The sequence below is a fragment of the Rhinolophus sinicus genome, chromosome 5 (assembly GCF_057876585.1).
Source record: "Rhinolophus sinicus isolate RSI-liver-muscle chromosome 5, RSI-T2T, whole genome shotgun sequence".
Taxonomy (NCBI): Eukaryota; Metazoa; Chordata; class Mammalia; order Chiroptera; family Rhinolophidae; genus Rhinolophus; species Rhinolophus sinicus.
In genome coordinates this window covers 6,903,189-6,929,537 of record NC_142505.1, presented here as the reverse complement: position 1 = coordinate 6,929,537, position 26,349 = coordinate 6,903,189, and the positions used below count along the sequence as shown (strand labels likewise).

The following is a 26,349-nucleotide window of genomic DNA, read 5'->3' as shown; positions in this document are numbered from 1 at the left end:
CCTGGGATCCAAATCCACTTGTGCCTTGTTAACAACTAGTCAGCAAAACCTTAGGGATCTTGGTCAAATTTCACTGTTCAAAGAACGCTCCTCTGAAAGTGGTCTTTATTCAAGTAGTAAACATTTACCAAATTCTTATACAAATGAATTTAGAAACATGGTCAGGGAAGAGATTTAAATGTGGGTAAAAGACTGGACATGGAAGGCTAGAAAAGGCAGCAATAAACAAAAGGTTCACTGATCCAAAGTGATGATCAGGGTGAGAGAGTAGCTGATTTGAATCCTGTCTTTGGCTGCACACCCATGTTTGTAAAATGCACTATATTATGAGTGCTACCTCCCAAGGCAGAAGCCAGGATCTCTCTCCTAAACTCTCCTGCAGCTAGAGTGCAGGCATGTGACCAAGGATTCCCAAATTAGACACACTGCATGAATCTTGGACTCAGAAGGGAGCTACATGAGGCAACAGGAACCACAACCTCCATTTTCTGGTGAGACTGGAAGAATGTGGCAGAAATGGAGCAGGATGGCATAAATCCCAAGGAGAAACTGTAACAGGGCAAGGATGTGCCCAGTGGTATGGCTGAGATCTCTGCCGCAGGCTAGCGACGCAACTTGAGTCCCGTTCCTGGCTCTGTGGCCTGCAGGACCCATTCTCTGGCCTTCCCATCAATTCCCTGAGCTATCTACTATCCTTCAGTCAATTCTTTTTCTGAGTCCACTAGGGGAAGGAGGGGGGATGCTGCCTGGTATTTGTAACTAAAACCCAAAACCCAGATGAACACAGAAAATATCATACCAAAACTTTCATTATTTACCCTGGGAGAGGTGGGTGTTCACAGAGGGGTACTAGAAATTTAAACTGCATCTGTAACACTGTATGCTTTTTATTTAAAAAAAAAAAAAAAAGGCAAACGGAATACTTATTTATAAATAAATGTTTGGCACTAATGAAGAGAAGAGGAAGACGAAAACAGCGGCACTATTATTTATTTACGGAGGGCTTACTATGTGCCAGGCATTGTGCTTAGGACTTGATATTTTATGTAATACTCAAAGTAACCACAACACCTAAATTCTTGTAATGCCTTTATATAGATAAGGAAATGGACTCAAAGTGGTTAAGCCACTTGCCTAAGATGACATTAACTAACGTAGCAGAGGCAGACCAAATGCATGTTTGTTTAAGGACCAAGTCTGGCTCTTAATTACCTCCTTCCTCACTCTCAGCAATTCTACTCTGCAATGGGGGGTTAGGGAATGTCCCAGCATGGAGGGAATGTGCAACAGCAAAAAGAAAAAGGATAGAGGTTGGGATGACAAATGAGGAAGAGGTGCACTTTGAGCCACTGAAGCTTTGAGAACCTTACTTCTGGCAACAAAAGAAGTGCTGTGAAGTCCTTTCCCAAAACATCCTTCACTTAGGCCAGACTGATGAACCAGCCTTACGTGAAGCCTCAGTTTCTGCCCTGTGGAAGGGCAGAGAAGAAACAGCAATTCTACAGGTGCTAAGTGAAACCCAACCCCTAGGATTCACCATCAGTGGGCCTTCCTTCTGGCACACACATTTCACTCCATGTCAATGCTTTAGGAAAGTACCCAACTCAAGAGGGCTCTTGAAAGGGAAGTTCCAAATGAACCTCTTTCACCTAGCTCAGGCAGACCTGCCAGCAACAGGAAACTTGGGCCTTTCCTAGTATTGTACATACTGTTAAGGCTTTACATGGGAATGCTTCCTTTTGTCTTCAGAAGGTGCCTCCCTATCTTAAATAGACATAAGCAGCGGTGATATTGCGATATAAGCAATATATATTTTGGTCTTTGTCTCTGGTTCCTGGCCAGGGCTCCTAAAAGCTTTGTAATTTCTTAAGTGATAATAAAGGTGCTAAGAACATCTTGTGTTCTCATGAGGCAACTCTTGGGCTCCTGGATGGGGGCTGGTCACCAAAAAGACCAAGACATGATTAGAAGCTTGGTACTTTCAAACCCACCAGCCATTCTCTGGAGGGGGAAGAGGGGCTGGAAATTGAGTTATTAATCAATCATACCTACATGATTTAGCCTCCATAAAAATCCCAAAAGTTGGGGTTCAGGAACCTTTTGGGTTGAACATATCCATGTGCCAGGAGGGTAGTGTACCCCAACTCCATGGGGACAAAAGCTCCTGCACTATGTATCTCTTTTTTCTTTTTTCAATAAATTTTATTCGGCAATATTGGGGAACAGTGTGCTTCTCCAGGGCCCAACAGCTCCAAGTCGTTGTCCTTCAATCTAGTTGTGGAGGGCGCAGCTCAGCTCCAAGTCCAGTCGCCGTTTTCAATCTTTAGTTGCAGGGGACGCACCCTACCTTCCCATGTGGGAATTCAATCGGCAACCTTGTTGTTGAGAGCTCGTGCCCTAACCAACTGAGCCATCCAGCTCCCCCTCTGGAAGCTCAGCGGCAGCTTGTTATCTTCAATCTATCGTGATTCCCCGAAAATAAGACCTAGCTGGACAATCAGCTCTAATGCGTCTTTTGGAGCAAAAATTAACATAAGACCTGGTCTTATTTTACTATAAGACAGGGTCTTTAATATAATATAGTAATATAATACCAGGTATAATATAATACTGGATCTTATATTAATTTTTGCTCCAAAAGATGCATTAGAGCTGATTGTCCAGCTAGGTCTTATTTTCGGGGAATCACGATAGTTGTGGAGGGCACAGCTCACTGGCCCACGTGGAAATCAAATCAGCAACCCTGCTGTTCAGAGCTCACACTATTAACTCTTTATATGGCTGTTTATCTGTGTCCTTTATTATATAATAAACCGGTAAACGTGTTTCCAAGTTCTGTGAGCTTTTCTAGCAAATTACTGAACCAAAGGAGGTATAGTGAGAACCCCAATTTATAGCCAATCAAGTCAGAAGTCCTGGGACCTGGGACTGTGTCTTAAGTGGATGTCAGTCTTATGGGACTGATCCCTTAACTTGTGGTATCTGATGCTAATTACTAGTAGATAGTGTCAGAACTGAACTGAATTGTAGGAAAGTCAGCTAGTGCTAGAGAACTGGTCAGTGTGGGGGAAAAACCCACACATTTGGTGGTCAGAAATGTGAGTGTGGGGGGGTGGGGGGTGGGAGATGAGGGTAAGGGAGATCAAATATATGGTGATGGAAGGAGAACTGACTCTGGGTGTTGAACACACAATGGGATTTATAGATGATGTAATACAGAATTGTACACCTGAAATTCTATGTAATTTTACTAACAACTGTCACCCCATTAAAAAAAAGAAATGTGTGATAGTAGGAGGCAGTAAAGGAACAATTTAATTCAGACAGCTACTCTTCTAATTAACCTTTGACATATACCTTCGTCTCCCAGCAATTCACTAAAACTGTTCTAAGGATGTAATTCCTTTGTCAAATTCAACAATCTATATAATATGTGCTGCTCGTAGGCTAGACAAGATGAAGTCAGAGGAGCAGAGCCAGTGATGACAAATGGTTTTTAAAAAGCAATCTAATTTTACCACAATTTAATTTAAAAAAGCAATCTAGAAAACAGCCTCCGCCCTCAAGGTAGTAAATTGTCTTAATATTTCAAATAATATTAATATAGACATAATTTTTTATTCTTATCAAGAGTTAGGCTGAGACACAATGCTATGGGGCAGAGTCCTCTAACATTTGGGTTGAGAAGGCAGATCTGCTCAGTGCTGCATTTCAGTGCATACACTCTAGTCTCACCCATTCACCCAGTGAACTCTGGTTACATTAGCCTTCTTGCCGTTTTTCAAAAAGCAGGCTCCCACCTGAGGGCGTTCTGATTTGGAATGCTCTTTCCTCAGATAACCACCTTTGCCAACGCTCTTCGGTCTTAACTCAAATGTCATCACCAGTACATCGAGACTTACTTACCCTGGCCATCCCCACTGCTTTTTCTCCTTTGGAATTATCACTATATAACAAGATTTTTTTTAGGTATCACCTATCGCCTCCCAGCTATAATGTAGGCTGCACAAAGTCAAGGAGCTTTCTGTCTTGTTCACTGCTATACTCAAGCATCTAGCAAAGAAAGGGCTTTCCATGTAAACACAGGCACATGGAAATGTCTAGGATGGGGGGAAAGGTTAATAATCTTTGTCCTATACCTACCAGTTCAAAGAGCAAAACATTTCCAAGCAACACTTGTGTTTTTAATTACAAAGAAATTCAAGCTCTCCTTAGCACCCGACTGCCCAGTCCAATTACTGTTTTGGGCTTTGCTACTATGTTAACCAATGATACTAACTTTGACGCTCACGGATTTGTTAAACACCCTATCCTGTCAATATGTATAGGTCTACCTCATTCTTCTGATCACAGAGGACAAGACGCTGTTACAATTGAAGCATTATTTGCCATTTCCCCCACCCCCCCCATTGAAAGAGTAACTTGTTTCCAATGTTACGCTATAAGCAATGCAGCAGTGAATATCCTTATATAAACATATATCTGTGAGCACAAATGCAACGCCAAAGGTATGCACACTTAAAACATTTGACAAGTATAGCCAAATTCACTTCCAAGAAAGTTACATTATTATGCTCTCATATCCCTGCTGCCCTAGATGATACATTTCACTTTAAAAATTTATACTTCCATAATCACCAGTAGCACAAAGCATATTTTGATATGCCTATTTAATACTACCTGTATTTCTTCGATTAACTGTCTACTTGTACCCTCTGTTCATTTTTCTACTTGATTAGTTTTTTTTTCTAGTTTGTACGAGTTCTTTACGTGTTAGAAACACTAGTTAGTTAGGAGCATAGGCTTGAGTTAAAACAGTGTGGGTGCAAATGCCAGCTGTCAGACTATGACAACCTCCCTGTGCCTCACTGTGCTTTTAGTTGCAAAAACTATACTATAAGGCATCCGGATGGCTCAGTTGATTAGAGCAGTGAGCTCTTAACAACAAGGTTGCCGGTTCAATTCCCACATGGGATGGTGGGCTGCGCCCCCTGCAACTAAGATTGAAAATGGCGACTGGACTTGGAGCTGAGCTGCGCCCTCCACCACTAGACTGAAGGACAACAGCTTGACTTAGAGCTGATGGGCCCTGGAAAAGCACTGTTCCCCAACATTCCCCCCTGCCCAAAATAATTATACTTTAAAGGAGTATATACAGACCTATAAAAAAGATCAAGAAACCAACGTGTGTACAATAATTCTACAATTGCTGTGCCTATATTTGAGTCTAATGTGCCTATATTTTAGTCTGATGTCACTAAGAAAATGTTTTTCAGAGTTTTATATAAAGTTGTACTTTCAGCCACATTTTTATTATTTGACTTATGATTTAGTAACACTCAATTTTCTTCAATTCAGCTTTAGATTTAGTAACATTCAATTTTTATGTAAGTAACATTAGTTAACATCAATTTTTAATATTTAAATTAAATCTGCAGAGCCAACTTTTAGAAAAATTAAATCTCATTTGGCTTAAGCCAGTTATTAATGAAAATATATTTGCCTTAAGAATTTTTAAAATTTATGAAAAGGAAAGAAAGATTAGTCTCAAGAAAGATAAGCTAGGCTGAACTACACTTTGACCCAAGAAAGCTTGACTAAAAGGTCATTTTTAATTTTAAATAGAAGGGGAAAAAACTACGCTTGCACATACAAGTCTATATACCACAAACCATAACTCAGCAACTTGTATAGTAAAAATCTGTCATAAGATTTTTAGGAGTACTTGAAAAAGACAACCAAAAAAAAAAACCTCAAGTGAGAAATTTTTTTTAAAAAGGAAAAAATGAGGTTTCCTCTACCTATACTAATAATTTGAATTAAAATTGATAACCTATGTGAAGGGAATCACAACAAAAAGTAGCCTAACAGTTTGGCCAAAATGTAGATCCACAGAAAAAAATGATTCTTATCAAAAGAGCACTGACAATTATTATTGAATTATTATATCTCTAACTTGCTAATTAAGCTAACGTTCCATGATCTGTAAATATAATTTTTATGTAGGGGTTCCCTGAGACCTGAAAATTATTTCAAGGATTTCTTCAGGGTAAAAAAGACTGGGAAAAGATCTCTCAGTTTACTTTCTTCTTTAGGAAGGCTTTCCACAACCTAAAAGTACAAAAATTTTCAATACTGTCTTTTAATGGTTTTATTGTTTTGTTTTTATCTAAACTTTTAAGCCATCTGTATCTTATTTGTATTCTGAGAAATATCTGACTTTATTTCCAAAAGAAGAGCAGATTGCCTTACTCCACTAAATGGGAGTATATCCTTTCCCTACCAATCAGCAGCGTCACCTTCATCCTGCACCTGACATTTATTCACAATGTATGTAGTCACGTGTGTGTCCTTTGTCAACTCCCAAGCCATGGGTCTGAGACTGCCCCAGGGGATCCTTTAGGCTCTATTCTTCACTTCTAGGCTCAGGGCACCCTAAGAACTGCTCTACCTCACCTAAAAGTTCTCTCCTACATGAATTCATTTGTCACCCGATTCTGTCTGCGTCCCCTCTTTTAGTAATTTCTCAGATTTAATGGGGTTTTTTTGTGGATGGCCTTTGTTTTTTCCAGCACTTCTAGTATCTACTTAGTCACACAGAATGGCGAAAATATGTGTTCTTACGAGTCTACCATATTAAACTTATCTCATGGATTTTACTATTTACATTTCTTCTTTTATTTACAAGGGGTTTATGGAAGATGATATTAATAGGTGATCTCAATCAGCCATCTTGAACATAAAGTCTCAAACAACACTTTAAACTCAAATCCCAAACTATTTTAATTTTATGAAAAAGGAGGTCCAAGCTGTAAAATAACAGAATAATTTCTTGAACCAAAAGTCAGCCTTCTCTTACCTAACTTTCCTGTGCCCTTCCTTCCTTACAAAGATTGGAATAAGTCACTGCATCCCCATGTCCCAGATGCTTTCTTGTCTATTATCTCCTTTAGTCTCACTAAATAGTATCATCCCTGTTTGACAGAAGAAAAACTAGGGCTAAGAAGAGTAGGATCGTGTCAACAAATAAGAGCTAAGTCCAATTGAGACCCAGAGCCATGCTCTTCCCATACGGTGCCTGCCTGCACTCCTAAGGCGCAAAGGCGCCACCTTTATCAATCAGACACAACTCCCCACACTCCTGCCTCTCCATGTTCCACCCCCTTTCCTATTTTCTTGGTGGAAAACGTATTGAGGGCAAAATGAAATGCAACCACAATAGACAGTATCAAGAAAACAGCATTTATAACTGGAGATTACTAGTTTTACATAAAGACCCCCTAAAAAGAAAAATTTTACCAGGTCTGCAAATGTATTAGTTTCTCCTTTCAGAACCTTATTAGTCTTCTTTCAGTAAACTTATCAATTAGCATTATTAAATAGCAAATGCAGACCTAAAAATCTACAGGTGACCTGAATCATGAAACCATACAACTAAACGAAGATCACTAAAATATATCAGCCTTTCCATTTAAAAACAAGTGCCAAATGTCATGTTTTTTAGTGATGAACCAAGATGAACCCTGTGTTCTTCATTTGCTCAGGGCGACAGAGGGAAGTTTCAGTCACACAGAGCTATGTCACACCCAAATCAGTCCCAGAAGACCTCTAATTTCTATACTATTCAATTCTCTAAAGCAAATGACAAGTATCTGTAGTCTTTTCAGTTTACAGTGGTTCTAAATATTTTTAGTTTGCATTAACTATGAAATATGAAAGCCTTTGTGTTAAAGAAAATGTTTAAAAAAAAACCAGAGTATTCCCCCTAGTGAAAATAACCTCTGGCATCTGTATCTAGATGTGATGCTCCTACTAACCAAAACTGTGATGGCAAATAAAGCCTATTAAATAGGATGCACCTCAACATTTCCTTTACCTGAACTTGCTGTGGCTGTTGAACCTGGATCTGCTGTTCTTGCTGGGTTTGTGGCTGAACACTGGTGGTGACTGGACAGGCAAGTTCAAGCAAAGAGCCGGCCACTTCGGTGCTGTCTGTGTAAATGCAGTTCCCACCCTGTTGGTACACCATGGTAGTGGTCGCTGTCTGCTGGAACTCCTGAAGGGCTTCTGGCCCCTTAGAGGCTAGTGAGTCCAGAAATTCCTTCATCCTGTGTTGCGGGACAGACCGCGCCTTCACTCGGATGTACTCTTCAAAGGAGATGGTGTTCTCCAGAGAATTATTCATATTGTAGAGTCCTTAGGGTTCCTAGTAATAAAATGAATAGCCAGAAGTCAAAATTATGCTATTGTTTTTATACTTTGAAATGCACAGGGCAATCACTCTTGCAGGAGTGTGAAATATTCAGGGCAGCTGTATACATCTGGAATCCAAAGTAAAGTTTTACTATACCACCTTATTTTTTCAGTTAATGGCATCTGAAAAATATGTTCATAAACATTTCATAAATCAAACCCACACTGAAGACAAAAAACAAAAGCATGCGTCACAGTAGTAGATGAAACAGGCCAAAAACACACTTTCCACCCAGCACTAGGCCAACCCATCTTTTCTGCAGAGCCAAGCACTGGACAATAAGTCACATGCAGAACTGCTATCTGACCATCACAGAGAGGACTACCAAGGAAGCTCGAGATTCCTGCTGCCATGTTCTATGTCCACTGCCAACTATGTCCTACAGTGAAGGAACAGGTATACCATCCAGCTGTGGCAAGACCCAAGAGATGGGACGTGTTCTTCACCTCCCTTTGGGACCACCTAAAATCCCATTTTGCCATGCACTGCTCACATTCCTTTGTAACATAGCTTACTGGTTAAGAGCATGGATTTTACAGCCAGAACGCCTGGGTTCAAATACTAGTTCAATCTCTCCTTAGCTGTGTAATCCTGGACAAGTCAGTTAACCTTTGTTTTCTTGTCTATAAAATGAGTATAAAATAGCATTACCTCACAAATTTGACATGAGAAAAACATGTAAAGCATTTAAAAAAGTACATTACACACAGAGAGTGCTACATAAGTATTAATATTATTAGAATAAGTGGGAGGGAATTGAATAGTGCCTTAAATAACTAAGTCACTGCTATGTGACTATTCCACAATTTTTTTCATCAGGGTATTTACCTTAAGAATTAATCTGCAGGGGTGGATAGCAACTCTCAATTACCAGGGACAACCATGCAATCTATCCACGGATGGTTGCCGCTGCTACTTTCATACCATTCTTTCTCGATCAGTCCCACCTCCAGAACAAAAGCAGCAGCACGGTATGAGAGTAACACAAACCAAGTGAACCTTTTTGCCAAAAGGACTCTCAGCCAATCTCAAATGTCTGGAAAAGTGATTTGTGTCCTTGAGCCATCAGGCTAGAAATATCAGTCTCTCTTTCACTGCCCACATGTTCTGCCTTACGTTACAGATATAAGGTGTGTGTATCTCATCTCTTCTACCTGGCAGACAAGACTGTGTCTTGGTACTCTCTGAATGGCTCACACATGGTAGGCTTCATTGCATTTAGAGTTCAATGTGAAACAAGAATTGACTTTGTTCGTATAACATCTATAACTTACCACCGTAAATGTTATGTTTTTCCCTAGTAAATGGTTAGTATATACGTTGGGAAAAAAACCACGGCAAGAGATCAAAGAAAAAATGTAATTCTTACTGACACTGGTATTAGTTCTGTGAGGTGCTATGTAAGCATACAAATTGTATTCGGGTGCTTTCAAATAGAATAGACCCAGCAATAAATCTTTTATAATGACGTACAGATTATAAAATAGATTTCGGCATAAAGAAAGAACAACACATACACCTTATCCTGTCTAAAATCAAAATTCCTAGGCCACTACTCTCTGGAGAGCCTCCACTTCTCAGGAAACCCAATAGAGTGCAGGTCAAGGGGGTGCAAAGTGAAACTGCTGCTGATGGCCTGTTGTCTTATCAAATTTAATTTTTTTTTTAATTTTTATGAGTTTATTTGAGCCAAACTGACAACCTATGCTGGGGAGCAGGATCACAAGTGCTCCTGAAATTTACTTCTCGTCTGTCCCTTTCTCACCTCTCTTCCGACCATCTCCCTCGTCCAGCTCTTCCTTGTCTGCAGGGGCTTTCAGTTATCTTCTCTCGTAGAAAATTAGGAGGTCTGCTGTGAGACTTCAAAATTAAGCTATCAATGATGGCAATGGCACATGAGTAGGAGGAGCATCCAGGCCATCCTTTGTTACATATTCAGAGCAGGCCGCTCCGGAGTAGGTGACTCACAAACTCACTACCGTGGCACAGCATGTGTCAAAGCTTCCCTTTGTTAAGAACACAGGGCTGGAATGTCCGTCTTAAGAAGGTACCTCTCAAAATATAGACCTAACGGCATTACAAAGTGCACAACATGTGACTCTAATACTTAATCACATATACCCTTCTGCTCAAAAGGGAACAACGGAGAGATTATCTGAACAGCAATTAACCAGTTCTCTACCATGCTGGTACATATTTCAGTTTTTTTACCTCCATTATAAAAGAACAGTAGAGGTCAATTGAAATTTACTTTTCCCAAAATTTATCTTCTTCAAAAATTAGTGGCATTCCTATAAAATACTGAGGCTGCTTGAATTTTGAAGATTGCCTGTGCTGGAACCACAGCTACTGTGTCAAAGCAATTTTCTTAAAAAGTATAGAGAATAATGCAGCAAAAACTTTGTCTCAATCTGCAAGAAGAGAAATGTGAGCAAACACAAATACAAAGAAAAACTGCAAATTCAGTTTATAGAACCAGAAAACCTTCATTAAAATAGTGGTTGGTAAAGGCAGTCCTAGAATCTTCCTAGAAATTTTATTTCCTTTCACTTTTTCAAGTTTCAGTAATTCCAGAGGTCTGATACTAAGTATAAAGGAGAATTGCACCAACTTTTCTTCCTAAAAACAAGCTTTCTTCAGTTTTCAGTGTAGAATTCCACGTAAGTTTTGGTTTTCTGTGGGGAGGGTAAAAGTAATACATCCACTTTCTAAGAAAAAGATGTTCAAGTAGTACAGGAATGTATAATATGAAAAGCAAAAAATAGCTAAGTATGCTTTGACCTCTGATTCTTGATCTACCAATTTTAAATAATCACTGATCTGTCCTTTAGGAAAGGTGAGTTTAAGTCATTTAAATCAACTTCCTCTCACCAACCTCTGCCAATCACATTTTTATTTTTGCCATGATCACTTGCATAGCTGTAAATCTCTAGTTGTGGACTCATTAATTTTAGAGGCTCTCTAGACTTTCCACTATGTAACATAAGGAAATTAAAGTTCCATGTCCCCTATTTTTGACAAGCATTTAGCTAAATGAGTATAATTTGTTCAATCTTTTAGTTTTAGAATACAGTATTTCATATCAAACCAAACTCAGAACTAATTTTTAAATCAAGGTTCTAAAGAAAAACCATTCTGCTCCAAACAAATCTTACCTGTCAGTAATTCATAGAACACAACCTTCAAAAGTCACTACAAGAAACTCCAATCTAAATTTAAATTTATTCCCTGAGCAGAAGAACAAATAAGGTGGATATTCAGTGCTCAAAAAGAATGGAATGAAAGTATCTTAGAAAAGTATCTGCTACAAAGTCTCAAAGTTCATTCTTTAAGCTTTCATCAAAAAAAAGGAAAAGACCAATAGCTTTGAAGTAGAAAAAATTCTATAAAACGTAGACAATGTTGATAAAAGTTTCATACACAGGTGTTCATTATATTCCTATTTTTTATGAAAATATTTCAATTATTCTATGATAAAAACACCTTTTGGTTAGTAGCTAGCTATGTGTTTGAAGTAGTTTAGACTCCAAAGTATAAAACCCTCTGCAGTGCTCCATGCTTAAAGCCTACTTTTGTTGGTGCCAGAAGCTATTTGCTTCCAAATACTCTATTTGTCACTAAGACCGCAGGCGGTTCTTCACTGACTCTGTATAAGCCCACCAAATCGTTTGAGAACCACGGAATCAGAGGAAGCTAAAAAATATTAATAATGGATTCAATGGCAAATTAAAACAAATTAATGGAAAAGGCTAATTTCAAAGAACATTTCAATGTGTCCATTTATACAGACTAAAACACACAGGCATTTCTTATCCTTTTAACCGGCTCACTTGGCACTATCCACCAAACTGACACATCCTAGTAATGAAAGTACACTAAGTCAGCATTTGACCTGATACAAAGTGCTGCTTAGAAGAAGAAAAAAAGTTTCAGAAATATATTGAAATATTTTAGACTAGTGAGTAAAGAAAAACACTGAGAAAAATTAAATTCTCAACAGTGGTAATAGCTTCTTCCTTTGTTTTTATGTTCAGAAAAAGTCCTCTCTACCGTAAGATCAGGGAATTATCCAATTCCAATTTTTTTAATATACAGTATTTTTTATATAATGCTTTGATCCATCTAGAATTTATTTTGCATAGTGTAAGGTAAACGCCCAATTTTAATTTTTCCAAAGACCAAACAACTTGTCCCTTTATCATTTATTATTGAAATTCCTTTGCCCACTGACTTGAAATGCCACTGTCATTATATACTAAATTCCTATAAAGAAAGTCTGCTTCTATGCTTTTAGTGTGATTCCACAGGTCTTTCTATAACACAGTAGCTTTGAAAAAAAAAAAGTATGTTAGTACCTGGAAGGTAGTTGGTTTAAAAAACAAGTTGGGTTAAAAAAAAAAAATTTTAATGACACAGAAGCACACTATGTGTGAAAATGGAGCCAACACAATTCAATTTATATATTACAGTATTGTTTAATCATATGCGTAAGAAAAAAAAGCTGGCAAAAAATGCATCTAAATGCTAACAGTAGTTTCAACTGGGTGGTGGAATCACAGAGGACTTAAATTTCTTGTTTAATACTCTCCTGTATTTTCCACAATTTCTATTAAACAAAAAATTTAATTAAAAAGCAATCTTTTTTGCACAGCAGTTATAGTGCATTAACAGTAACAGACATACAAACGATTCTGGTTGCTCACAGTATGACTTTTCCCTCACAATCTGAAACTTTTAGACAAAACCAGAAGCACCAGAAGTTTGCATAATAACAAAGATTGTTAACTTCTTCAAGAAGCTGCTCACAAGACACAGAAGGCTAAACCTTGATAATAAAGAGAAATGCAAAAACTTAATAAAACCCCCAAAGAAACCAGATTTTATTTAGCTCCACGTCAAAGACTTAGTGAGGAGCAGTAAATATTAATTAAAGTACTTATGAAAAACATGAAGCTGAAGTGATAGTTGAGTACTCCCAATTTCTGGGAGTCAGAAAAGAAAAAAGAGATGGGAAAACACCCTGGGGCTCAATGGGGTAGGAGGAGTCTGTAAACAAGCATTTGTTTCTGAATACCTTAGGTATAGCTGCTTTGCAAAACAATGAACAGACAAACCAGCTCCCCACCAACAGATGCAATAAATTTTCTCTTGTATGCACACTTTAATCACTAGTATTTCTCCTGTACTTTCTTTTATTGGAGCTTAGCACAGCTCCTCACATAGAGCAGGCCCTCACACATCATTATTTTACCACTAGAACACAAGATGGTACTAGGGACAAAGGTTACTCCAAAGCAGCAATCTATTATATTTCTATTAGTCTGTTTGCTAATTTCTTTCTTTTTTCTATTTAGGTACCAAGGAAAGAACTAGGTACTCAGCAGAATTATCCTTTCTTGGGCCCCTCAAATCCGATACCTCTTCCTGCCTCCCCATGCAGCTCTGCAGAGTAGGTCTTGAATATGTGATGGACTAAGCTACTGGAAGCTGCCTCAAAGCCCTGCCTCTTCCTGTTTACCCAACAGTCAGGCTCTTGGGCCCCTCTCTTGGGCCCCTCTCAAGGCTCCCATCTACTCTTAGCAATGGCTCCTCATAGCCTAGGAAGTCTAGTTTGAAGAACACAGTCACATGAAAAAAAAATCAATTTCCATTTCAAGGAGCTGCGGTCACATTTGTCCTAATTAACAGTCATTTCAAAGAAGCAAATTCAGAGATATATTTCTACTCTTAAAGATATAAGTGGGTTCACTACAGGGTTTGTGATAGAAATTATCCCACTGGGCCATTCATCTGCCCTGTGCTTTTACCAGAGGAGTCCCTCATTTAGGGGCATTTTAACTATGGTTCTATTTTTGGACAACAAATTTTCAACCAGGAACTTAAAATTTACATTTGTACCAAAGAATGGTGTCCTGTAAATTGGCACAATCACTTGCAACATCTAGAGAAGTTGAAAATATCCATTCCATACAACCCAGCAATTCTATCCCCTAGGTATATATGACACACACATATACAAAGGTACTTATACTAGAATGTTCATAGTAGCAGTTAATAATAGGCCCCAAATGGAAGGAATCTAGATGTCTATCAATAGAATGGATAAATTATGGTATATCCATCCAGCAGAACACTATACAGAAAGGGGAATGAATGAACTAGCTGCCCACAAGGTAGACGAATTTCAAACACAAGCTATAAAAAAAAAAAAAAAAAAATGAAGACACAAAACACAGCATGATTCCATTTATATAAATTTCAAAAGCAAACAAAACCATGTTGTTGAGGGATACACGGTAGTACAAGTAAAATGAAAAACAAAGACTGAAAGATTCAGTTCAGGGATGCTGGTATTGCTCTACTTCTTGAAGAGGTGGGAGGTACACACACAGTAGTTCACTTTACAGTTTTCACTAAATTGTATACAGATCACCTGAACTTATACGGATATTTCACAAATTTTTTAAAAGAAAAAGAGCTTTCTGACATAGCCCACCAGCTCTACCTATAGTGTCAGACCAAAGGACAATTCTTTCCCCGCTTTCAGCAAAGCAAGAGGTTAATCCATCATTTCTTCATGCAGCCACAATCAGAAATCACAATCCAGTAGGACAATTAGGAAAAAAATGAATGAAGCAGTTACGTGAAGGCTGGAGAGGACTTACAATATATGGAACAAAATGCAGGGTAACTAAATACAAAGTAACAGAAAACAACAGGTGTCCATGTACACCTCAATCTGAGACTGAGAAATGAAAAGACCATTAGAGATAAAGGGTGACGATTTAAAGAGTAGACAACAAGCAAGAAATATGGCACATCAAGGACAACTCACAACTGATTAAAGGCATGCAAGCTTGAAGGAAGAAATTCTTGATTCTGAAGATGTCATAATGGAGGACAGCCACACCCAAGAGCCGTTGACTTTGGTTACCTTTTTGAAGCAATTCAAATTTACAAGAAATTTCAACCACTATTTAATCTTTTGTTTGAAATGGCAACATAAGCTGGAAAGGGGATGTGGAAAGCCAGAGGTTCATGGAGCGGTACACAAATTATTCATCATACAGGGCTGGAAGTAGGACATCTTCTAATAGGTAAATCTAAGTTAATGAGCTTACAAAAAATATCTGCAAATACCAGTTTAAAAGGCATATCTCACACTTAATAGCTAAAAACAAAGCTATCCCAGAAAATAAGGCCTAAGAGATACATTAAAAATTTAAGTGTATCCTAGATAAACTTGACTGCTTTTCTTTGAATCATTCAGGTCCTTAGAAAAGCTGAAGCCTCGTCACGCTAAAAACCTAAAATCTGCACTGACTTATAGTTTAAGAGAAAACTGTTTAAGCAGCAAACTATGGCTGGATTCAAAGATGTAGTTCTTCTACATCTTCAATTTTCCAGCACCTAGTAGTTTCTGGCAGAAAGCACCCAGAATGATTGGTGGAATTCATAATGCTTCAGTATTACCAAGAAAAAACTGCACACATATTTCCAGCATATGAACGATTTTAACTCACCAGTCACCATGTTGCATGTATTTCTGCTGCTTGTCCTGAGTTCTTAAGACTTGTAACATTCTGAAGAAGACAGAACAAAGAAGTTCCTTCCATCCTCAGCCTTTTTAAATTTTAACCTTGCTCTTAAAATAATACATTGTATTAGAAAAAATTACCCCCATCATTATCAAATCTGATTAATTTTACTTCCTCTTAGCTTCTTTTCCCTTACACTTAATAAAAGACTGTAAAACATAGAGGATGTTTTGTCTTAGGAAAAAATACGTGTATATTTCTCTAGGACAAACCTAGAACTCCCCCTGGCACCAGAACACAGTGCTGGAGTGAAAAAGAAAAGAAAAAAGCCGAAAAGGATTGAAACCTGTATCAAAAGTGACTTATGCAGTGATACACGGACTGATTTTAGGTCATTCTTCTGCTGGGAATTCAGGAATTACAAAAGAAGGCAAAGCACTGATTTTCAAGTTGTTCAATTTTGTTCTGGGCAACTTTCTGGCTGGGCAATAGTGGGCCCTTAGTCTAACAGTACAAGTAAGTCCCTCCCATCCACACAGAAGGCGGCTGCAATTAAGGATGTAATTAAAGTGGCATTTTAGAGCTTGAGTAGTTTCACTTCGTCCACAAAAACAGATCCCCTTTTCCGGAGCGCAGAGATGTGTAGGAATTGCGCTTATGGAAGAATCACTTTCTAATGACAAGAAAGCAGGTACCGCTGAAGGAAGAAGGGCCTTCTAGGATTAACCTTCCTTCCCCAACACAAAGCAGCAGAACAAGGTGAGGAAACTCGAAGGAGCTCGCAGCCCTCACAGACCAAGAGAACTCGGTTTTAGAAGCAGGGCAGCACCCACCCCAAGCACCCACCCCGCACTTGGGCCTCTGGTCACCGCATTCTTCGAGGAAAACGAGCAATCTCGCCCGCCTCGCAGAGGAGTGGGGCCGCTACCCAGACCGCAAATCCAGCTGGTTTCTCCCGAGCGGTCCGGGGACGTCACCAGAGCAGGAAGGGCCCAACCCGCAACCCTCCTCACACCGCTAGCCTCCCTCCCGCCGCCCCTCCGCGCAGCAGGGGTGTACACCTGCGCGCCCTCGCGGCGGCGCCGCCACCCAACAGCACGGCGCGCGCCCCGAAGCCGGGGGTCGCGGGCGGGCGCGCGCGCCAGAAAACCGCTCTCGCCTACGGGCCGCAGCTCCAGGAACCGAGACATCCGGGCCGGGAACGCGCACGCCGGCGGCCACGCGCCCCGAAAGGGCCGCACAGCGCCCGCGCGCCCGCGCATATAAACAGGCCCTGCCGCGCGTGAGCACCAGCGCGCGTTCGCGCGCCGCGCCCACCCGAATGTCCGACCCGCCCCTCCCCCACCCAAGGGGCGGGGGCGCGCGAGGCCAGGGACGTTCTCCGCTCCGGAGCCGCCCCGAGGTCTCCTGGGCCCAGCAACAGCGACCCGCCCGCCCCCGCCCGCTGTTGTGTGGGGTGGGCCTGCTATCTCAGGCCCGCAACCTCCCCGCATCCCTGCCCCCATTGGAGCCCTCACCCGGCGACGTCGCCGCCGCCGCCGCCGCCGCTCTACCCGCCGGCCCCGCTGCACCGTTCGGGGCCCCGGTTCTGCCGTCGCCGCTCTAAGACCGACAGGATTTTCCCCTCACAGCTCCCTGGGCGCCATCTTACATTCAACCCTCACAGCCAATGGGTGCTGAATGCCTCTCTCGCGATAATCTGAGCGTCGGATCCCGCGAGACTTGAGGCTGCCTCCTGGCTAGGCTTAAAGGGAACGCTTCTGCGGTGCAGGTAGGCCGGGCCTCCGGCTGCAGTAGCGGCAGGAAGAGGGGTGTAGGGCGGAGCTCGCTGCCCTCGAACGCCCCTCCATGCGGGGCGGAGCCAGGGCCTGAGATTCGCCTAGCTTTGGAGTCTAGGCAGGCTGGGGCTCCAAGCTTGCTCTCTGGACCCACCTTCTGCCGCCTACCTGGGCCTCCTTAGGTCGCGCAGCCCCACGCAGGGCGGGGCCCGGCCTCTTGCTTAAGGTGGTCCTCACTGCTCTGACTTAGGCCTGTCGCCTCCAGCCGCAGCCCCACCTGGGACGACCCCCCCCGGGGAACTCTCCTCTCGTGTCCCTAGCATCTGGGATCCTCCTTACCCCCCACCTTTTGTCTAATTCACCCTTCCACAACCCAGTCCACCTTAAAACGGGCCTCTGGTAGCCTGGTGTTTGTATACAGGGAAAATGTGGAGGGTGTTAAAGCTGCAGGCACCCGCTTGTGGGGCTTGTGGGCCTTGCAGTAGCGCACACTTCCCTAGAGGGCATCCGGCCTGCAATACTCTTAAAAGGCCTGAGTCTTTGCACTTGTTCCTCCTGCCCTGGCAAACTACCCCTAATCCTTCAGGTTTCCCCTCAGCAGTCACTTCCTGAGGGTAGTCTTCTGAAGCCCAGGCTTCAAGATCCTCCTCCAGCCACCTACAGGCCCCAGGGAGACCTCTCCTGCACAGTGCTTCACTGTGCCTGGCACGTAGTAGGCCCTCAATCATTATTTGCTGAATAACTGGACAGGGAGCCTGGCCTCTCTGCATCTACTAGGCACACAGGCAGACACAAACTTTCCAGATCCCTCTGGCACGGGGTTCCTAAGCAGTGGAGCATCACCTCAGGACCCACCATTCCCTCAGACCTGATGCGGAGGAGATCTCATCAGACTCAGGCCCCTGCCCTTGAGCACCAAGAAGTGCACCAGTGGTTTCAAGGCTGTAAGTATTGCTGTGTGTGCAGTGCATCATTCCCTCCCCAACCCCTACCCCCAGCGTGTCTCTAAGGCCCTCAGGTGCTGAGGGCAGACAGGTAACACAGACTCCAGGGAGATTGAGCTATTCTTTATTGACATGGGAGTCTGGGCTCCCCTGGCCTCCAGAAGGATGAGGTAAGTCCACAGGGCTTCCAGCTCACACCTTTCCTGGGTCCTCCTTCAGTGTGACGGTCCGGTTGAAGACAAGCTAAAGGGCAGAGGGGGAAGAATGACCAACAAGCCAGAACCAGGCCAGGAGACCAGGGTGGGTCTCACCACAGATACCCCACTGCTACCCTCACTTCATTCATTCATCCCAGAGGAGCTGAGAGTCAGGAGACTCAGGTTCTCAATAACTTTATGACTTTGGATCAGAGACTGAATGGCTCTGGGCCTCCGTTTTATATGAATTATAAAACCCCTAGGCCTGCCCCCTACCTTGAGGAATAAGAAAGGCAGGGTCCGTACAAAATTGTGTGCATGGACTTAACCTCTGAGTCTGTTTCCTCATCAACAGAACATGAATGCCACCTCAGGTGGTGAGGACTAACTAAGGAAATGTAGGCAAAGCGGTCCGCACAGTAAATGGCAGCTGCCACTATCACTGTTGTGGAAAGGCCAGGCAGGTAAATTCAGGCACCTGTCCTTGGTGGCTGTCTGGATCCACGGAGAAGTAGCCAAGTCGCTCAAACTGGAACTTGTCGAAGGGCTTTGCCAGGGCCACAGAACAGTCCACTAATGCTGCCTCCACCACTTGTAGCGATGCCTGTGGGCAGGGAACTCAGATGGCCATCCAGTCAGGGAAGCTCCTCCCCCCCGCCCCCCATACCCCATGAGCCTACCGGGTTCAGATCACTTAAGAATCCACCAGGCACCTCAGTAGGATCCTCAGGGTTCTTGTGCTGAAATCTGCAGCCAGAGTGAAGGTCAGACTCCAGCTGGGCAGCCACAGCAGGCAATGCCCATCTCGTACCTGACCCCACCCCTGCTCTGCTCACTCACAGCCGCTCGTAGAGGCGAATCTCACATGTCAGAGGCTGTGACACCCAGTGAATAAAGGCCTTGGGCTTTTCTCCAGTATCTGCCCGTCGGCAAGTCACTTCCAGGCTTTCCACACAACCACTGGGGCCCTGAAAGTTGAGGGAACAGTCCTGTAATCAGACCTGGGGTCCACTACCAGGACTGCAGGCTGCACCCAGATCCTTCCCCAGCAGTCACTGCGGTAGGAAGGCTGCAGCTGGCTCTCACCTTGACAACATGCTGCAGCTCGATGACGTAGCCTGTATGCCTCAGGCCCACAGGCTGGCCCCATGCCAGGCGCTTATAGCCTGGCTCTGGCTCCTAGAGGTAGGAAGTAGGGTGGACACAAGAGGCTGCAAGGGTCGGAAAGTTACAAGAGGCTTCCTTCCCTCACCCCTATGTCTGGCAGGGGTTAGCTGGTCTGAAGCAGGAAGTAGATGGATTGCAGGGCTGGGCTCGGCAGCAAATAGGACCCTCCACCCTCCCATTCACCTCCTTGAAGTCAGTCCTCTCGATGAAGACAATGGATCCAAAGGGAACCTGATGGAAGCCCTTGGTCTCATCAGCTGGGAAGTTTGGCACCTGAATGTCCAAGGACTATACCAAGAGATGGGTGTCTGAGTCACACTAGGCACTAGGACACCCCCCGCCCCAACAGACACACACGTGCACACACACATATTGAGGGAGACTTACCTTGGCAGCAGGAAAGTTGGTGATGACGATCTTTAATGGCTCCAGCACAGCCATGGCCCGTGGGGCTGTGTCATTCAGCACATCACGCACACAGGCTTCTAGCAGATGTGGCTCCATTGTGGTCTGTGCCACTGTCACCCCCACCTAAGAAGAAAGGTCAGCATCAGTCATAGCCACAACCACAGACTGCGGTGCTCAGCCCCCACCTGCCCACCCAGCCCAATGGGCCATACCCGGGCACAGAAGTTGTTGATGGCCTCAGGTGGGAAGCCCCGCCGTCGTAAGGCTGTGAGCGTGAAGAGCCGTGGGTCGTCCCAGTCCCTGTGGGCAAAGAGGTGGTGAGAAGGCCTTTGGCAGCACATGCTACTAGTACCACCAATCCTTGATGAGTCAAACCACAACCACACCTACCGCACAGCACCAGCTGCCACAAGCTGGAGAATCTTCCTCTTAGAGACAACCGCATAGTGCAGGTTAAGGCGGCCATACTCCCACTGCACAGGGCAATAGACATCCAAGGCATTGCACAGCCAGAAGTAGGACGAACGTCTGGGGTGGGAGGGTGGAGTCAGGACTTCAGACCAGGGAGAGACTGCAGGAAGGGCTGCTGGAATCCCACTGGCCCTGCCCACCACATGGGCCCACATCCCTCACCGGGCCTGGAATTCCTTGGTGCAGAGTGAGTGGGTGATGTGCTCAATGGAGTCGCAGAGGCAGTGCGTGTAGTCATAGGTGGGGTAGATGCACCTGCGGGGCATAGGCAGTGAGCCCCACCATCCAGCCCCACTCTGCCCTACCCATGGCCCACCAACCCTCCCATGCTCATACCCACCAGGTGTCCCCCGTGCGGTGGTGTGGGGTATATTTGACTCGATAGGCCACAGGGTCCATCTTGCCATCCTCCATCACCAGCTTCATCCGCAGCGTGGCCTCACCCTCTGCAAATTTGCCCTTGCGCATTGCCTGAGGGGAGCAAGGGCTCAGGCTGCCTCTCAGCATAGGGGCATCTCACCCTCAGCATCCTGGCCCACCCGGACCCAGCTGCCCCTGCAGAACCCCACCTCGAAGAGCAGCAGTGACTCCTCTATGGGACGGTCTCTCCAGGGAGAGGGCAGCGGGTTGTGGCCTTTGAGCTCCTCTCCTCGCTGGTGGCACACATAGGCCTGGCCCCTATGGGGAAGGGGTGTGAGTGCCCAGCATGGCTGTGTCCTGGTCAGCCTGCCTGGCTCCACATCATGCCCTGGCCTCACCTGTGAATGAGCTCTACAGCCCAGGCATACAGCTGGTCAAAATAGTCAGAGGCGTATGTCACCTTATAAGGTGTGTAACCTGGGGCAGAATGACACATATATTGTATGAGCAACCAACCAGGGACACCCAGTGGATGACCATGGCCCAAGGAGAGGCCCACTGACCACCAGCTCTGCCCAGGCCTTCCCAGCCCATACCCAGCCAGGCCACCATGTCACAGATGGCAGTGAAGAACTTTGCTTCCTCCTTCTCAGGGTTGGTGTCATCAAAGCGCAGAAAACAGATCCCATTGTTGGCCTAGGAGAATTGCAGTTATCTGTGAGCTCCCATGTCATCAGCTCCCATAGTTCCGCTCATCAAACTAGGCAGTTCTCAGAGCTCTCCCGTGTCAGAACTGGAAACATCTTCAGAAGTTCACTCATCTTTCTGTATCTAAATGCCGCAAACGAGGCACCTCTATACCAACGTGGATCAAAGAGAGGTAGCACTGGACATTCCCTCAGATTTGGACTCACTGCCTCACCTTAGAGCTTTTTCCCAATAAGCGCAATGGATTGCTAGGTATCTGTAACACGTGTGATTCCCCTCTATCTGTCTGCTCTGGGCACATTACAGAAGCAGCAGGGAAGGCAGTCATGGGAACAACAAGTGGTCACTCTGCTCGCCAGGTTCCCAGACACACACTCACCTTGGCATAGCCAAAGTTGAAATTGATGGCTTTGGCATGTCCAATATGCAGGATTCCATTGGGTTCTGGTGGGAACCGGGTACGTACCTGAGATGAGGGGAATGGGAGCAGAGGAATTAGGTCAGAGCTCACACTACCCTAAAGGAACAGACACCCTTCCTCAGGGAGGCCATGGTGATAAGTGAGACGGGGCAGTATGGAGGCAGCCCAGGCCCCTGCCCAATGCCGATGGCACTAGCCTGCCTGGCCATACTCTTACACACCTGTCCCCCAGTGATCTGCAGGTGCTGCTTCAGTAGCTCCATGGTATGTGGAGTGGTCACATAGCCTGGAGTCTTGTAGTTCTCACCTGCCAGGACCAGAACGAGTCTGAGGACCAGGCTGCAGGCCAAGGCTCCCCACCCCAGGGGCCTGGCTGCAAGAGTTGCTATCAAGAGCCAGCCCTCGCCAGAATTTTGCCCTGCCTGCTCACCAGGCTTGTGGAACTTAAGCGCCTCCCCTCGGAGCTGCTCCATCAGAGACAGGGTCTGGCCAGCAGCCTCACCTGCAGAGAAGTGACCAAGGAAAACTTACCCTCTGGACACAGCTACCACATCCAGCTCAGAAAGGCACCTGTTGGCACTAATATCCTGCAACCAGAACAGAACCAAGCAGGCCCCTCTTCCCCCCAACCCCAGAGACAAGAGATACACAGCCAGACTTCTCAGGCCAGTCTCTGGGTAAAGGGAACAAAGTAAACACCAAGACTTCCAGTCTCACAGCAGAAGGAAGGGTGCTGTGCAAGCCAATGGCCTGAGGGGACAAAGCAGTAAGGACCCATCAGGTAGAAAGCCCAGAAGTCAGGGAGTTGAATGCGACAGGAGTCTCAAGTCTCTCACCATTCTCCACCACATCCTTTGCTGTCCTCCGGTCTGTTTCTTCCGCTCGAGTCTTTGCCACCTGCAAGAAGCCCAGAAGTTGGGTCAGGGTCTCTCCTGGGCAGGGTCTTGGGATCACTGGGGTCAGACACTCCCTTCCCCAGTTCAAGGTCTCACCACCTCATCCCCAGGGACCCAGAACCATGCTCAACCCCACCTTGGGCTTCTTTTCCAGATCAGTCTCCGTCTTGGGACCCAAAAGGTGGAGGACCTGAGCAGAGACGAGAGTCAGGCATGAGACAGAGAGGGGTTTCTTTCCAAGAGCTCCTGATTGACGCCATCCACCCAGGGCTACCTGGCTTGTTTACCAGTACCACCTTGAAAAACCTACCTAGCCCATCCCTCCTCTGCTCCTCACATGGTCCTGCTGGCCTCTTTCCCTCCTAAGCAAATATACTGGGCTCAGGTAACAAAAACTGCCATTTAGAGAGAAACTGTGGGCCCAGCAGCAAGATAAGCCATCTGCCTCAGCCATCACCCTTAGCCTCCTAAATGAAGATGCTCATCTTCAAATGAGATGAAGGCCACATCACTCCTATTTACGTGAGGAAACTGAGGTTCAGAGTAAAGTAACTCATCCCAAATTCGGGACAACTCAGAGGCCCAAGTCTGCCCACCCAGGTGCTCCCCCTCCACGCCGGGTTCTACTAGTCACCAGCAGAATAGGGACAGGGTCTCCCCCCCCCCGGCCCCCGTTTATCTCTGTGGACTCTAGGCCCTTTCCACAGTAGGGTCTTCGTCTGCTTCAGCTCAAGGAGGCGCCCACCTGCATGTCTACTTCATGCTTGATCATTTTGCCATCTGCCCACTTGAGCACAGCTCGAGCCTCTCCTAGAAACGTGGGCACAAGGAGCTGCAGAAAGGCAAAGGAAGGCACTTCCCACCCTCTTTCCCAAGAAAAGGTCCTGGCTGACCTCAGGAGCTAGAGGTCTGGGCCCAGCCAGACCTCTTTTTAAGGTGCTCCCACTCCTCTACGCCTCCCCACACCGCCCTCTCTCACACCCGGAAGAGAAGGCATGACCAGAGAGAACAGTATAGTCCCTTCCCCAGGCTCTGCTCACCCATCAGCAGCCCCATGTTGAAACGATAACGCTCCACCAAGAGCTGGGGCCGGTGGCGGTTTATGGCGACCTCCACCTATAAAAAGCCAAAGCATACCATTCAGGAAAGTGTCTTTCAGAACCACACCTTCACCCTGGGTCTTCCTGGGTGGAGAAGCTAAGCCACTCCTTTCCAGAGTCAGAACTAAGGCAGCAGCCAATGCGTGGGGAAAGACTCACAGCCTCTTCAATCTGCTCTGGGGTCACCGTGATGCCCACGCCACATTCCTGCTCAAAGTCCGCGGTATCGATAGGATCCAGGGGATGACTTCGCACATACTCAAGCGCAGCTGAGGAAGGAGAGCCAATGAGTTTATGGCATGTCAGCTCCAAGAAGGAGGTAGACTGGGCCCTAATCCCATGAAACCCCAATTACAGTTTGGCCTTCTGGGAAGCCAAGCATTGCACCACTCTAGAGAAACCCCAAGGCCGTAAGACAGACGTATGTGTTCTGAGGCAGGCTTTCCCCAGACCTACACAGTTCCCCAGTCAGTCTCACCAGAAAGCCTCTCCATCCCTCAGTGTTAGTAGGTCTGATTGAGAGAAAAGTGCTGAGCTAGGCATCTAGAGAGATATTGGGGGACTTGGCAGAAAGGGGTCTTGGCTGAGAGTTGGAGGTGGAAGTGGCAGGACAGACGGGGGTCTCACCGCTCAGCTGGAGCTCGGTGTGGATCTTCTTATTGGCTATGTAGCTCACGAGGAACGAGAGACGCCGGGGATCCCTGAGTCGGGAGGCCAAGCCATACAGCAAGGTCCCGGTAGCCTTGTCGACAGTGGAGCCCAGAGTCTGCTGCGCCTGGGGTCAGAGGGGTCAGGAGAGAAGCACCACGCCCAGTGAGAAAGGCGTGCGCGAGACCAGGTGGGTAGATCTGGATGGGGACCGGACGGGCGCTGCGTGGGGATACAGTCCTCAGTCGGGCCAAGGGCAGAGGGGCTCGCACCTGGATCGCCGCCTCACGCAGCTGCGCGCTCAGAGCCGTGTTCTTGAGCGTCTCGCGAGCCTTGTGTTCGCTCAGGCCGAGGCCAGTGAAGAGCGACAAGGAGTCCACAGTCGCCATGGCAGGCACACCGGAAACCAAAAGAAAACTTTGGGGCAATTCTGCCCGATGACGTTAGCCCGCTAACCAATAGGAGAGCGGAGCCGCCAGGCAGAGCCAATGGTGTCTTTCCTTGGCGGGCTGGGATGTCGGCGCCATTTAAAGGACACAGTGCGGCCACACCAGCTTTTCCTGGCGCTTCATTTCCGTCTCCGCGCTGCTGGTTACTTGAAGAGGCAGAGGGCAGCGGGACTTTAGGCAGGATGCAGACGCATGCGTAGCCCTTTGCTCTTCGACTTTTCTCCTTCCGCCCTGGAAACCTTGGGACCATCCCAATCTTCTCGGGAGCAAATGTGAGTCCCTATCGTGTTTCTGAAGTCACAGCTTTGGAGTTGCCGTGGAAACAGTTGAGCAAAATGAAGCCCTGGAAATCTGGTCAATACTCCAGCGCAGAGACCGGGCGGAATGGCCGCTGGAGGGCCCCATAAGACTGGCACTTTCAGGGGACCACCTGGACACACCTGGACAGGAGGAGAGATTTAGGGCCAGGAAGGACCTCGCAGAAGTTCTCTGATGATTTGGTTTAAAATCTCCTGGCACACTTAGCTCCCCTTGCCAAAGCATGTAAATGTCACGAAAACCACAAGCATGTTATACCTTGAAATCCATCTACAAGCATTTGACAGTGTGTTTTATTAAAATTGGGATACAGTGGGGCAGAGGAAGTAGAATCTTCATTATGATGGCTATTGTGCTTGGGGCGGGGGGGTCTCCCCAGTCTCTCACTGGACTTCCAGAATCTGCTGGGAATCGTCAGGTTAAATAGAACATACAAGTTTTCTTCTTTGTGGAACTGAAACTGCTGCTGGTGGGATGGTGAGGATATCCGGATATCCCCAAATTTGGAATTGGAACTCAGGCTTTTGGAGGTTTTGGTGTCGCTCATACTCCTCTATCTTCAAGGACTCGGCAGGATCCTGACTACAGTCTGTATCTGTATTCTGTGTCCTGCTTTGTGGCCATATTCCATTAATGACTGAGTTCCATTTCTGGGCCTACATCGGGGTCCCAGATGATGACCAATGCCAGGT

At 45.4% G+C, this 26,349-nt stretch overlaps 2 protein-coding genes across 6 annotated transcripts in view; both read right to left on the bottom strand.

Moving 5' to 3' along the window:
• QRICH1 (glutamine rich 1) overlaps positions 1 to 17,463 on the bottom strand; it is a 41,251-nt gene extending 23,788 nt beyond the window's left edge. The window contains exons 1-3 of one of the 5 annotated variants that reach the window (XM_019723899.3): positions 17,310 to 17,446; positions 15,778 to 15,837; positions 7,877 to 8,206 (exon numbers count right to left, since the gene is read on the bottom strand). In XM_019723899.3, the coding sequence (XP_019579458.1) occupies positions 7,877 to 8,185 (309 nt within the window). In that variant the 5' untranslated portion in view covers positions 8,186 to 8,206; positions 15,778 to 15,837; positions 17,310 to 17,446. Of the gene's footprint in view, positions 1 to 7,876; positions 8,207 to 10,019; positions 10,041 to 15,777; positions 15,838 to 16,638; positions 16,751 to 16,853; positions 16,911 to 17,309 lie in introns of those variants that run through there. The other 4 variants (XM_074312376.2, XM_074312375.2, XM_019723898.3 and 1 more) reach the window with 4 other exon arrangements.
• A 1,159-nt stretch (positions 17,464 to 18,622) lies between these two features.
• QARS1 (glutaminyl-tRNA synthetase 1) lies at positions 18,623 to 25,321 on the bottom strand. Its single transcript, XM_019723894.2, has 24 exons — positions 25,163 to 25,321; positions 24,870 to 25,017; positions 24,402 to 24,511; positions 24,183 to 24,258; positions 23,888 to 23,952; positions 23,279 to 23,332; positions 23,083 to 23,143; positions 22,677 to 22,748; positions 22,468 to 22,553; positions 22,205 to 22,291; positions 21,714 to 21,813; positions 21,516 to 21,594; positions 21,327 to 21,435; positions 21,098 to 21,228; positions 20,920 to 21,012; positions 20,677 to 20,814; positions 20,499 to 20,586; positions 20,266 to 20,409; positions 20,062 to 20,166; positions 19,798 to 19,890; positions 19,552 to 19,679; positions 19,392 to 19,458; positions 19,190 to 19,315; positions 18,623 to 18,757 (listed from the first exon to the last, which is right to left on the bottom strand). The coding sequence occupies exons 1-24, from the start codon at positions 25,277 to 25,279 to the stop codon at positions 18,707 to 18,709; spliced, it is 2,328 nt and encodes a 775-aa protein (XP_019579453.2). The 5' UTR covers positions 25,280 to 25,321; the 3' UTR covers positions 18,623 to 18,706.
• Between the last annotated feature and the right edge of the window lie 1,028 nt (positions 25,322 to 26,349).